This window comes from Chiloscyllium punctatum, chromosome 7 (genome assembly GCF_047496795.1).
Source record: "Chiloscyllium punctatum isolate Juve2018m chromosome 7, sChiPun1.3, whole genome shotgun sequence".
NCBI classification, from domain to species: domain Eukaryota; kingdom Metazoa; phylum Chordata; class Chondrichthyes; order Orectolobiformes; family Hemiscylliidae; genus Chiloscyllium; species Chiloscyllium punctatum.
Window position 1 is genome coordinate 62792116 of NC_092745.1, and position 13871 is coordinate 62805986.

Consider the following 13871-nt stretch of genomic DNA (forward strand, 5'->3'; position numbering starts at 1 on the left):
CAAGAATAACATTGAACCCACACCCCTGGTCCTGTGAGGCAGCAGTGCTAACCATTGAGCCCAGCTGTATTAAAGATAAGAATGGGCATAATGTGATAGAATTTCACATTCGGTGTGAGTGTGAAAAATTGGTGTTTAAAGCTACTGTCTTAAAAATTAAATTAAGGCAATGACAAGAGTATGAAGACAGGCTTTGCTAAAGTGAAATGGGAAGATACATTGGTACCTCCTGATTCCATTTTTTATTTATTCTGCTTGGTGAATCTTTAAACATTTCCAGCTTAATATCTCCCTTCTTTCTTAAATAGTGATGTCAAGTATTTGTGGTTTTCAATCAGTTATTGGGGATTGTGGAATTGTGGAAAATTATAACCAACGTATCCACTCTACCTGCATGCACTTCCTTCCGGTACTTAAAATGCAGGCCGTCAGGTCCAGGGGACTTGACAACCTTTTAGCCACATTAGTTTTCATGGTACTTCCTTTGTTATTGATCATGATTATTTTAAGTTCTTCCCTCCCTTCGTGCTTCTTGGTTTTCTATTATTCTTGGAATGCTTTCTGTCCCTCCTAATGTGAGAACAATTTTTTTAAAAACTTGTTCAAAGCTCCTGCCATTTCCTTGTTTTATTAATTCTCCAGTCTAAACCTCAAATGCTCAAACACTTGCTTTAGGTAGGTTTCCTTCCTATATGTCAAAGCTCTTGTAATCTATTTTTATATTTCTTACTAGTTTTCAACTGTACTCTAATTTAGTTTTTTTATGGTCGTACTTTGCATGTTTCTAAAGCAATTCCTAAACTCCTGTTTACAGAATTGTACTTTCAATTTTATACCATCCTCGACTTCCTGAGTTACGCATGGATGAAACATCTTTCTCATTGCATCTTTCTTTCCAGTGGAATGCATTGTTGAGAGTTAGTAAATAGCTCCTTAAATGTATGTTTCTCCTCTTCTATTGCCGTACCTTTTTAACAATTGTCCCATTCCACTTGAGCCAACTGTGTCTTTATACCCTTGTCATTGCCTTTATTTAATTTTAATACAATAGCACGAAAATAGATGAAAGTTTCTCCATCTCGAACTGAGTGTGAAATTCATCATGTTCTGATCGCTGTTAACCTAGAGGATGTACTGCCATGAGATCATTCTTTAATTCTGTCTACGTGCACGCAACCAGGTCCATATTTAAGCTGCTTCCTGGTTGGTTCCTAAATGTATTGTTTAGAAAAACACTACCTCGAATACACCTTAAGAACTCATCATCTAGGCTACTTTTGTCAATTTTTGATTCGTTAAATTTAATTGAAGATTAGAATTTCCCACAATTATAGTATTTTTTTTAATTTATACTCTGTCCTACAATGTAGCTACTGTCAGGGGCCCGATAAACCTTTAGTGACGACTTTCCTTTGCTATTACTTTTATCTCCACTGAACTGATTTTTACATTTTGATCCCCTGAAGCAGGGTCATTGCTCACTAATGATCACATTCTTTGTTAGCAGAGCCATTCCAGCTCCTTGCCTTTTTATCTTGTCCTTTCCGAAATATCAAGTAACCATACGTACTTAATCACCTTGCAATGGTGCCTTTGTAATGGCTATCATATCATGCACTTGTATTGCTATTTGTTCAAACAATTTATCCATCTTGTAAGAAATGCAGTGTATGTTCTGCTAAAGAACCTTTTTGCCCTTTTTTCCTACTCTGATCGTACTTGCTGGTGCTCTCTTATGTTTGCACGTTTTGACCCTTCCTGTGTAACTCTGGTAAGTATTACCCACATTGCTACCCTGAACTATTGCCTTGACTTTTCTCTCTCAACCTTCCAAGACTCCCTTTGCGTGTCCTCCCTGCCCCCATTTGTCCCAATGTAGTTCAGGTGAATGTAGTCGCAGTCCTAATGGATGAACTCCCTTTTTCTCCAGAACCGTGAATCAAAACCTGTTTTTCCCCACACCAACCTTTGTGCCTTGCATCAACACTCTAATCTTATTTAGCCTATGCAAATTTGCTCGAGGTTCAATTAATAGCCCTGAGGTTATTACCTTTGTGGTTCAGGTTTATTATTTAGCCACAAGCTACTCATACTCCTTCAGCTGATACTCCTCCTTGGTCCTATCCATATTGTTTGTACTGACGTGGACCAACACAACCAGACCTTTGCCCTTGTACTCCCAAGTTCCAGCCATGAAGCAATGTCCTCACCCCTGGCACTGGACAGGCAAATAGCTTTTAGAGAACAGTATCTGTCCATGTGACTATGTTGTCCCTCACTACCGCTACTTTTCTAGTTTGCTCCCCACAATTAACTGGCTCCCTGTACCAGTAATCTTGTCTGTTTACTCTTCCTCCTGGCAGCCCTAGCTTCCTTTATGCGCACAGGTAGAACCTGTTGAACAATAATGAAGGATTATGCTCATTCACTGCTGCCTTCTGGATTTCCATGTCTGCCTCACTTGCAGTCACACCCTCCTGTGTCCTAACCATAGACCAAATCTGAAGTACCTAGTCGAAGGGCTTTGACTGTCTTTAGGAATAGGAGTCCAAGTAACTCTTATCCCCTCCCTGATTGTCTAAAGATTAGATTCCAGTTCTTCAAATTTGAGCTGGAGTTCCTTAAGATATTTAATGCAGATGTGGTTGACATGGATCACACAGGTGCCTCCCAGCTACAGTTGCAATACATCACTTGCCCTGTCAGCTTTATTGTGTTGTACTTTAACTTATGTTTCCATTTTAAAAATTTCAATTGACTTAGACCAAAGTAGTTTAGCAAGTTAAACTATAAATCTAATTCAATACTTCTATCTCCCCTGTACTGGTTCAAATATCTGTGTTTTGATGGATATAACCTTAAAAACTCACCAGTTATCTATCTGCCCTCTTAATTGAAGCCTTGAACACCTGCCAGCGTCTGGAGGCTACACCCAGTTTCCAAGTTAGCACTTGTACCTCATTGCACTCTTGCCTTGTTATGCTCTGTTCCCACACAAAGTGGGAACAGAGCCATTACAAAAGCACCATTGCAAGGTGATTAAGTACGTATGGTTACTTGATATTTATGGTGCACCAGGTGTAAGCCTGAAATAACTTGGTTTCTGCAAAATAAGCATGAGAAATACTGGGTGAATCAGGAACATCTATTCTTGCCCTTTCCTGACCCCACCCTAGAACTGCCAACATACCATGAAATAGTATGTTTCTATCCAGCTTCATAGCTAGGCACACACTAAGACTCTGTCAACGGCTTATCAAGCATATTCATATGCATATTGTATTGTTGGAAGTTAGAAACAAGTGTTTAAGTGTGACATGGATCATGTGTCTGTAAAACAAATTTGATGGGATTCTGTTATAAGATGATCACTGCTTATTTGCTTTCGCTTTCCATTAAAGGTACGACAGAGGAGAACCTTAGAAAGCTTATCCAGCATGGAAAGGTTACAGAGTACCATAATATTATTGAAAATTGGAAGTTTCTTGACGTACCCATTTTCTCTGTAAGTTAAACCATCAGACCAGTTATTAAATGACTTCATATTTTTTTATTTGGTTTTGGTTGGACTTCACACTGGAAGTGAAGCAGAAGTGAATTTTTAAAAACCATGGGAGCTATTTTCTCACCTTTCGGAGGAAATGTGTTGATTGGCAAATTTAAACCGACAGATGCATTTTACTGTCAGCTCCCCTTGGATTTTTTTCTTTCCCTTTTGCACAGAAGGGCCAATAATTTATTTAACTGAAAAATGTGAACATAATCATGTCTGACAATGATATTGTTAGCATTTGCTTAAAATGTTTCCCTACTAATGCATGCCTTTTGCCAGGCTGATGGTCAGAACCATAAACTTTCTCGGAAGGATCGCAGTGACGAGGAGAGCTACCAGCTTTCCAGATGGACACCATTCATTAAAGATATCATGGAGGTAACATTATCTGAAGTATAAATGCACAATACTTCTCTTTATTTGAATACATTGTTATGTTTTATAGCATGAAAGTCATTAGAATATTTAAAAATGTTTGTTCATATTGATAACAACATAATTTAGTTGCAAACATTGCTATTACAAATAGTTCCTGGAATATAGTCAAGCAGCTCCCAATTGCATTTACTTCAATCGTGTGTTGCTCTAATTTGAAACTCCATAATTATAACTTAAATCTATATTTTTAATAGTTTTGCAGGTATTGTCTCATTCTCTTTTCCATTGCCATTCCCTACGACTGTACCTGTCACTGTATGTTCTGACCTACTGTGTCTTGGCTGCTGTGTCACATAATGTCTTAATTTTAAAACCCTCAGACTTGTTTTCAAATCCCTCCATGGCCTCACCCTTACCTGTCTCTGTAGTCCTCTCCAGTCCCACATTCATAGAATCATAGAATCCCTACAGTGTGGAAGCAGGCTATTTGACCCATTGAGTCCACATCAACACTCCAAAAAGCATCCCACTCAAACCCACCCCCTAGCCTATCCATGTAACCCTGCATTTCCCATGGCTAATCCACCTAGCCTGCACATCCCTGGACACTATGGGGCAATTTAGCATGGCCAATCCACCTAATCTGCACGTTTTTGGATTGTGGGAGGAAACTGGAGCACCCAGAGGAAGCCCACGCAAACTCCAGTCACCTGAGACTGGAATTGAACCCGGGTCTCTGGTGCTGTGAGACAGCAGTACTAACCACTGAGCCACTGTGTGCCCTCTGTGTTTCTCTAATTCTGGCCTCTTACTCATCCCCAAACTTAATGCCTCTGTCATTGGATGCCATGTTTTCAGTAGTCTAAAGCACTGAGCTCTGGAGCATAGTAACTACACCTCTCTTCCCCTCTACTCTCTACTGCACTTCCTTCCTTTGAGACATTCCTTTAAAACCTGTTGTTTGACCAAGCTTTGCTTCATCTGATCTTGCATTTCTGTACATGGCTTATTGTCATACATAGTTTTATATTACCCTGAGACATCTTTTATCATTAAAGGCGCAATATGAATTAATGTGTTTTCACTTTCTTTTTCTTTCTTCCCATTTCTCCCTCCCCCACCCACAATCTTTAAAATTTGTGTCAACAACAGACTGCTTTTCTGATTTTCCTTCAACAGAGAGAACAACATTGTATCTGATTTATTTTGTTTGCCTTAATTAAATTTAATTAAGTAAAGGCAGGATGTAAGAGGAAATCTGGTGCTTGCCAAGTCAGCAACATGCTCTCAATTAAATGAATGAGGCAGCTGCTGTCCAATACTGACCGTGTCACTGGGAGTGGGTGGCCACTGCTGGTACTGTACTCTGGTTGACACTGTATCTCTGGAGGGAATAGAGGATGCAGCAATGAGTGGGGCTTGCAGATAAGGGTTTGCAGATAGGGTAGGGGGTGTCTTCCCCCAAAGGACCTCCTTTCCTGATGCTGGGTCCCTTGCTTGGATGCTGTGTCTGAGTACAATGGACCTCCTTCCTGCCAGAAAACTATGGACAGATCTGTTAGCTAGAAGATGGGCTGGATTCCAAGTTCCTCATTCAAGTAGTGGCAGGGTGAGGTCCTTAAGTGGGATGAGTTGAGGATGGGAGGAATTTCCACACTCAAGCCTCTTGCTTGATTAAAGGTAGGGGGGAGGAGGTGGAGAAATGGGGTGGAAATAGATTTGGATGCAAGCATAGATGGGTGGGTTAGTAAGTTTGCGGACCATGTGGAGATTGGTGGAGTTGTGGATAGTGTAGAAGGTTGTCAAAGGATACAACAGGATATAGATCAGTTGCAGTTATGGGCGGAGAAATGGCCAATGGAGTTTAATCCGGGTAAGTTTGAGGTGCTGCACTTTGGGACATCAAATGTTAAGGAAAAGTATACAGTTAATTGCAGGACCCTGAACAGCACTGTGGAATCTTAGGGTTCAAGTCCATAGCTCCCTGAAAGTGGCCATGTAAATAGATAAGGTGAGAAAGAAGGCATATGGCATGTTTGTCTTTACTGGTTGGGGAATTAAGTACAAGAGTCAGGATGTCATGTTGCAGCTTTATAAGACTTTGGTTATGCCACACTTATAGTATTACATTCAGTTCTGGTTGCCCCATGACAGGAAAGATGTGGAGTCTTTGGAGGGGGTCCAGAAAAGGATGCTGCCTTGATTAAATGGTATGAGCTATAAGGAGAGGCTGGAAAAAACACATTATTTTGTCTGGAGTGGCGGAGGCTGAGGAGAGACTTGTTTTAAATCCATAAAATTGAGAATTGCACAGATAGGGTTGATGGTCAGAATATTTTTCCCAGAGTTAAAATGCCTAAAAGTAGGGGGCATGCATTTAAAGTGAGAGGGGAAAAGTTCAAAGGAGATGAGAGGCAAGTTTTTTTTAACACAGTGTAGTAGGAGTCTGGAATGTGGTGGTGGTGGTGGTGGAGGCAAATACGGTAGGGGTGTTTAAGGGACCTTGAGATAAGTAAATGAATGTGCAAGGAATGGAGGGATATGGACTAAGGGCAGGCGGAAGGGATGAGTTTAATTTGGCATCATGTTCTGCACAACACCAAAGGACCCGTTCCTGTACTGTAAAGTTCTATGTTCTACATCAGGGTAATATAACAGAATGCAGAATATAGTGTTACGGCTACAGGGAAGGTGTAGAGATACATCAACTCTAACATTAAAATCCTAGCAGTAGTCTGTAAATAATTAATGAGGAGGACCAAATACGGCTTGAAACTTAGCTTCATTAGGAGACTTAGGAACATCTCAGGAATTAGAGAGTTCAGTTTTGTCAAAACTCAACTTTGAATTGAGCTTGTTTGCAATTTATATATTTTGAAAGTCCGACCAACTTAAAAGCAATAGGATGACTGTTAGCCCAATAAATAAAACCATGGAATAGGAGCTTGGGTATAGTTAGGGCTGCTGATCTGAAAGTTAATGAATTTTCAGCAAGTGTATAAACTTGAATGACTGATCATTCCTAATGCCAGTAAACTCCTTGGAGAGATGAATACCATTTGGAAACTCTCAGGTTAGTGAAACAGAAACCTCTCAGCCATACATCAGAGACTGATTTTAGAGATGATTTGGAGATGCCAGTATTGGACTGGGGTGTACAAAGTTAAAAATCTTACAACACTAGGTTATAGTCCAACAGGTTTAATTGGATGCAGTAGCTTTTGGAGCGCTGCTCCTTCAACAGCAATGCTCCGAAAGCTAGTGCTTCCAATTAAACCTGTTGGACTATAACCTGCTGATGTGTGATTTCTGATTTTAGAGAAATCTAGATAATCATGAACGTGATTTTGGTTACCAAATGATACCAAAAGAGACCAAATGATAAGCTTTCTAAAAATTATCTGAGATTTAGTAGCAACTTCTGTCGCATTATGAAGTTCAGATTTAAGGTCATTAATTGGAAAGTAAGAACAAAACATAAGGAATGAGATCAGAAGTAAAATTAGATCGTCCAACATTCAATATCACATTTATTCTCAATTCCACATTTCTGTCTACTCCACATGTTGCTGAAGCCCTGAGAGACCAAAAAACTGTCTTTATCTTAAATATATTCATGGAACACTCTCAAAGGTGTGGGGTAGTGAATTCCAAAGTTGCAGAAATCTTTTAGTGAAGAAAATTCTCCTCCTATCTGTCATAAATGGTCATCCCCTTGTCCTAAAACTGTGTTCTAGATTCTCCAGCTACATAGAAGAAACTGTGTGCTTACCCAGTCAAGTCCCTGGAGAGTCTTGCATTATTCAACGAGATCTCTAATACTCTCACTCCAAGTGAAATTTCCTGAGACTTAGATAGGACTCCTAGAACAACTCATTCGTCTTGGTTAGCAATCTAGTGAACGTTTACTACACAGTCTCCAGTACAAGTATATCATTTTTAAACACTGAAACCAAAACCTATGCAATTGTAGCAACACTTCTCATTCTTGTCCTAAAATCTCTTTGCAGTAAAGGGCAGTGAGCAAAATGCCTTCCTAGTTGTCTGTTGTATCAGCATGTCAACCTTATGTTTTTGTACAAAGATACGCAAGTCCCTCTGAACATCAACGTCTCAATCCTTTCAAAAAAAGGTTCTATACTTGCTGCCGAAGTGAATAATTTTATGCTGTCTCACAACCAACTTGTAGCCCACTATGTGACCTTCCGGCTGTTTCCAAGGAAAACAAAATTGGGAGTAACTGCAAGCGAGTATATTCAAGTTCTAACTCTTGCTTAGAATCCAAAATGCTAAAAGCATTGTTCCAGAACTGGATACTAGAGATTTGTGATAATACCCTGTTTCCTGCATTTGAACTACTTTTCCTGTAGGAGAATGTTTGGCCAGAGCAATACCCAACATTCCTGCAAGTTTACGCATAACCAGATTAACATAAGCATTTTCAAGCTGCAGTCTACTAGTGGCACATTTATCTTCTAGAAAGGGGATAGTAGGTTAGTGCATCTACTCAGAAGGATAGATGTTCACAAAGTTTTTAATTAAAAGGTTTGGCTATCTTCCTTCAAATGAATGTTTCTTTTTTTTTTGAGAGTTTATTCTCTAGTATCTTGTTCTTTATTTGTGTCACACCATTATTGGCTAAGAAGATAGATATCCTGTTTTATAACTGGCCACAAGTTGCTCTTCTGTAAGAGAGACTGGATTAGGTAGGACTGTATTCACTGCAGTTTAAAGAATGAGGGGGGATCTTGGAGAAACCTATAAAATTCTAACAAAGTTAGACAGGATAGATGCAGAAAAGGTGCTTACAGTGATGGGGACGTCCAGAACCAGAGGTGACAGTTTAAGGATATGGGGAGGCCTTTTAGAACTGGGAGAAGGAGAAACCTGTTGAGACATGATTGTATTGAATGGTGGAGCATGCGTGAAGGGCTGAATGGCCTACATCTCCTATTTTCTCTGTTTATCTGCAATTCTTTGAGTAGCAGGGCCGCACATCTTAGAAATATTTCTTTTTTCAAAAATCAAGACACTCCAGATAATTAGTTTAATAAACAGTTACTTTGACAATTGATAATCGCATTTGCTAAGCTGTTCCAAAATGATGAGTGAATGGTAAAAATGTGACTAAGCAATTTAGCACCTTGAAATTTATAGCACTTGATCCTAGAACAATACTAACTTTTGACTCAATCTGAAATTTACATCAATTTAATCTGTTCACTTGCAATTTGGGATAATGTTTCCAGGAAATAAAATAGATACTCTTGATGCATGATATTATTGGTCTGTGAAATGGTATTTATGTTGAATGAAATGTCTTATTAAACTATTTTGATGCATCTCTGATATTATTGTCATTAAGAATTGAGGTGGTGTACATGCTGAAAAGGAGTTATTTGAATCAACCTATATAAAGTGCTTCATTTACCAATTGTACAGTTTCATGAATTAGCCCATTCAGAACTCTACATAGAACATTACAGCGCAGTACAGGCCCTTTGGCCCTCGATGTCGCGCTGACCTGTGAAACTAGTCTGAAGCCCATCTAACTATGCTATTCTATCCTCCTCCAATATGCCTATTCAATGACCATTTAAATGCCCTTAAAGTTGGTGAGTGTACTACTGTTGTAGGCAGTGCATTCCATGCCCCAACTACTCTGAGTAAAGAAACTACCTCTGACTGTATATATCTGTCACCCCTCAATTTAAAGCTATGTCCCGCCGTGCTAGTCGTCGCCATCCGAGGGAAAAGGTTCTCACTGTTCAACCTACCTAACCCTCTGATTATCGTTACCTCTCAACCTTCTCCTGTCTAATGAAAACCGCCTCCAGTCCCTCAGTCCTTCCTCGTATGACCTTTCCTCCATACCAGGCAACATCCTCATAAATCTCCTCTGAACCCTTTCCAAAGCTTCCACATCCTTTCTATAATGCGGTGACCAGAACTGTACGCAATACTGCAAATGTGGCCACACCAGAGTTTTGTACAGCTGCAGCATAACCTCATGGTTCCAAAACTCAATTCCTCTACCAATAAAAGCTAACACACCATATGCCTTCTTAACAACCCTATCAACCTGGGTGTTAACTTTCAAGGATCTATATACCTGGGCACCGAGATCTCTCTGCTCATCTACACTACCAAGAATCTTACCATTAGTCCAGTGAATGACCTCACATTTTTTCACATTAAACTCCATTTGCCATCTCTCAACCCAGCTCTGCAGCTTATCTATGTTTCTCTGTAACCTACAACATCCTTTGTCACTATCCACAACTCTACCGACACAACTCATCCACAAATTTACTAACCCATCCTTCTATGCCCTCATCCGGGCCATTTATAAAAATGACAAACAACAGTGGACCCAAAACACATCCTTGCGGAAGCCTACTAGTAACTGAACTCCAGGAGGAACATTTCCCATCAACCACCACCCTATATCTTCTTTCAGCAAGCTAATTTCTGATCCAACCTCTCAATCACCCTCAGTCACATGCCTCTGTATTTTGTGCAATAGTCCACGGTGGGGAACCTTACCAAACCCCTTACTAAAATCTATGTGCACCATATCAACTGCTTTCCACTCATCCACCTGTTTGGTAACCTTCTCAAAGAACTCAATAAGGTTTGTGAGGCACAACCTAGCCTTCACAAAACTATATTGACTATCCCTAATCAACTTATTCCTTTCTCCATGATTATAAGTCCTATCTCTTATAACCCTTTCCAACACTTTATCTACAACCGAAGTAAGGCTCAAAGGTCTATAATTTCCAGGGTTGTCTCTACTCACCTTCTTGAACAAGGGAACAACATCTGCTATCCTCCAGTTTTCTGGCACTATTCCTGTAGACAATGAAGACAAAGAGATCAAAGCCAAAGGCTCGGCAATCTCTTTCCTGGCTTTCCAGAGAATCCTAGGATAAATCCCATCCAGCCCAGGGGACTTATCTATTTTTATCCTTTCCAGAATTGCTAACACCTCCTCCTTATGAACCTCCATCCCGTCTAATTTAGGAGCCTATATTTCGGCATTTTCCTTGACTGCATTGTCTTTTTCTAGTGTGAATACTGACAGAAAGTATTCATTTAGTGCTTCCCCATCTCCTCTGACTCCATGCCCTAATCTTACTCTAGTCATCCTTTTATTCCTGATGTCCTATAGAAAGCCTTAGGGTTTTCCTTTATCCTGTTCGCCAATGATTTCTCATGTCCTCCCCTGGCTGCTCTTAGCTCTCTCTTTAAGTCTTTACTAGCTAACTTGTAACTCTCAAGCACCCTAACTGAGCCATCACATCTCTTCCTAATATTAGCCCCCTTCTTCCTCTTGACAAGAGATTCGGCTTCCTTCGTAAACCACGGCTCCCACGCTCGACAACCTTCTCCCTGCCTGACTGGTACATACTTATCAAGGACCCACAGTAGCTGGTCCTTGAATAAGCTCCACATTTATGATGTGCCCATCTCTTGCAGTTTCTTTCCCCATCCTAAATCTTGCCTCACCGCATTGTAATTGCCTTTCCCCCAGCTATACCTCTTTGCCCTGCGGTATATACCTATCCCTTTCCATCGCAAAAGTAAACATAACCAAATTGTGGTCACTATCACCAAAGTGCTCACCTACCTCCAAATCTAACACCTGACCAGGTTCATTACCCAATACCAAATCTAATGTGGCCTCACCCTTTGTTGGTCTGTCTACATACTATGTCAGGAAACTCTCCTGTATACATTGGACAAAAACTGACCCATCTAAAGTACTTGAACTATAGTATTCCCAGTTAATATTTGGAAAGTTAAAAGTCCCCATAACAACTACTCAGTCACACTCGCTCCTATCAAGGATTATCTTGTCTATCCTATCCTCTACATCTCTGGTACTATTTAGAGGCCTATAGAAAATTCCCAACAGTGTAAGCTCCTCTCCTTTTCTTGTGGCTAATCTCAGCCCATACTACCTCAGTAGACGAGTCCTCAAATGTCCTTTCTGCCACCGTAACACTGCCCTTGACTAACAGTGCCACACCACCCCTTCTTTTACCATTTTCTCTGTTTTTACTGAAACACCTAAATCCCGGAACCTGCAATAACCATTCCTGTCCCTGCTCATGTCCTATGTCATTTGTCAACGTAACGTACTTGAGCAATAATGTATGGGCAGGACTGAATAATTTTGAGCATTTGCCATATCAATTGAGCATTGTATTTATTTGTATAGTTTAAGTGAAATTTTTATTTGCTTTCCTATTTCCTTTCTAATGATTGGATTGGGTGGGGTTGGAGCTTCGACACCAGTGCCCCTGTACAGAACCAGAGGAGTCTTACATTATGAAAATGATGCTGTCCTTTCATTAAATCATAGTCCCCTCTTTCCTGTCTGAGTGGATGTTAATTGTATTCTGCTATTTGATAAAGTACAGAAAGTTGACTGGGAAAAGGTTTTTCCCTGAACTGTGTCCATTTTGTTGTGAGGTATCTAGATTTCCAGAAAGTGGAATGAATGCCAAAGATGAGGTTTTGTAATCACCTGCAGAATGTTTAGACTGCAGATTCTAGACTAATGTAAGTAAGAGCAAAAGAAGTCTGATCTTCCCTATCATCAGAATTAACACACTGGCTTAGAGTGTTGATTCTATGGGGGTAGAATTGGAGAAATTGTCCATCAGCTTTTAGTCTGTCACGAATCTGTATAGTTTTAAATAATGAGAAGATTGCCTAACCAGATAAGAAGGGGGATCTCGAACAAGAGGGAATGCAATTTTATACAGAAAACAAAGCTGGTTAAAAGGCCAATCCTGATTAAAGTAAGACCATAAGGAATAGGAAAAGAATTAGACCATTTGGCCCACTAAGTCTGCTCTGCCATTCGTCATGGCTTGTATATTTCTCAATCCCATTCTTCCTCCCTGTAACCTTCAATCTCCTTACTAAATCAAGAACCTATCTATCTCTGTCTTAATTACACTTGATAATTTTGCGACAGAAGGCTGTTAAGGCCATGACTTCCACAGATTTGCCAACTTCAGGCTGAAGAAATGCCTCATCATCTTAGGTCTATAGGGTTGTTCCTTCGCTCTGAGGCTCTGCCCTTGGGTCCCAGTTTCTTCTAATGGAGCCATCTTCTCCACGTCCACTCTATCGAGGCCTCTCAGTATTCTGTGAATTTCAGTGAGATTCCCCCCCCATCCTTCTAAACTCCATCTATTAAAGACCCAGAGTCCTCAACTGCTGAACAATTTAATACAAAGAATATTAGACAAACGTTTTGAAAATGTGGAATGCGCTACCAATGGACCATAGAGGTTGAATGCGCTGTAGTGTTTGAGTGTGATAGTATTTTTTAAGAAAGAAAAGTTTTAAAGGATATGGAGAATGGCAAAGGAACAGATTAAAATGAAATGAAGAGCTGCTCTGGTTAATTAACTGACATGCAGGTATTATTCCAGGTCTTTTGTTCCTTGTCAGCCAGATTTTATGATAAAGTTGTGTTTCAAACAGTAGTCCTAATCAATGCTATTGTCATTGCTGTTGCTTTATCTATACATTCTACTGTCTCCTATTACACATTCTACTGTCTGTTTGAAACCTCAGAGCATTGAACACTATGGTTTATAAATGTGAGGATTTTGTTTTGTACAGGATTCCATTGCCAACAAGCTTAATTCCCTGGAATGGCCTCATTGTTCAGGCTGTAGTTCTGCTTGGAATGGCTCTGGAGCTGTAAGGTATGAATTTTCTTTAACAATTAAGCAGTTGTGAAACCTTTTCTGCAACTTCAGTAAAGTTAATAGAAGTTTGAAAAAATTGTTAATTATGAATATAGACTATAACTTTTTACTGACCAATTGAATACAAAGAAAACATTATAAAACAGTTTGTGTCCCAACTTTTAATTAGATCATATGTTACTGTTTCAGATGTAGCTGTAGAA

The 13871-nt window shown here is 39.8% G+C and overlaps 1 protein-coding gene across 4 annotated transcripts in view; it reads left to right on the forward strand.

Moving 5' to 3' along the window:
* The window catches only part of stxbp3 (syntaxin binding protein 3), a 63595-nt gene that overhangs the window by 46711 nt on the left and 3013 nt on the right, over positions 1-13871 (forward strand). For all 4 annotated transcript variants that reach the window (XM_072573805.1, XM_072573807.1, XM_072573806.1 and 1 more), the window contains 3 exons: positions 3402-3505; positions 3833-3931; positions 13580-13665. In XM_072573805.1, the coding sequence (XP_072429906.1) occupies positions 3402-3505; positions 3833-3931; positions 13580-13665 (289 nt within the window). The remainder of the gene's footprint in view (positions 1-3401; positions 3506-3832; positions 3932-13579; positions 13666-13871) is intronic.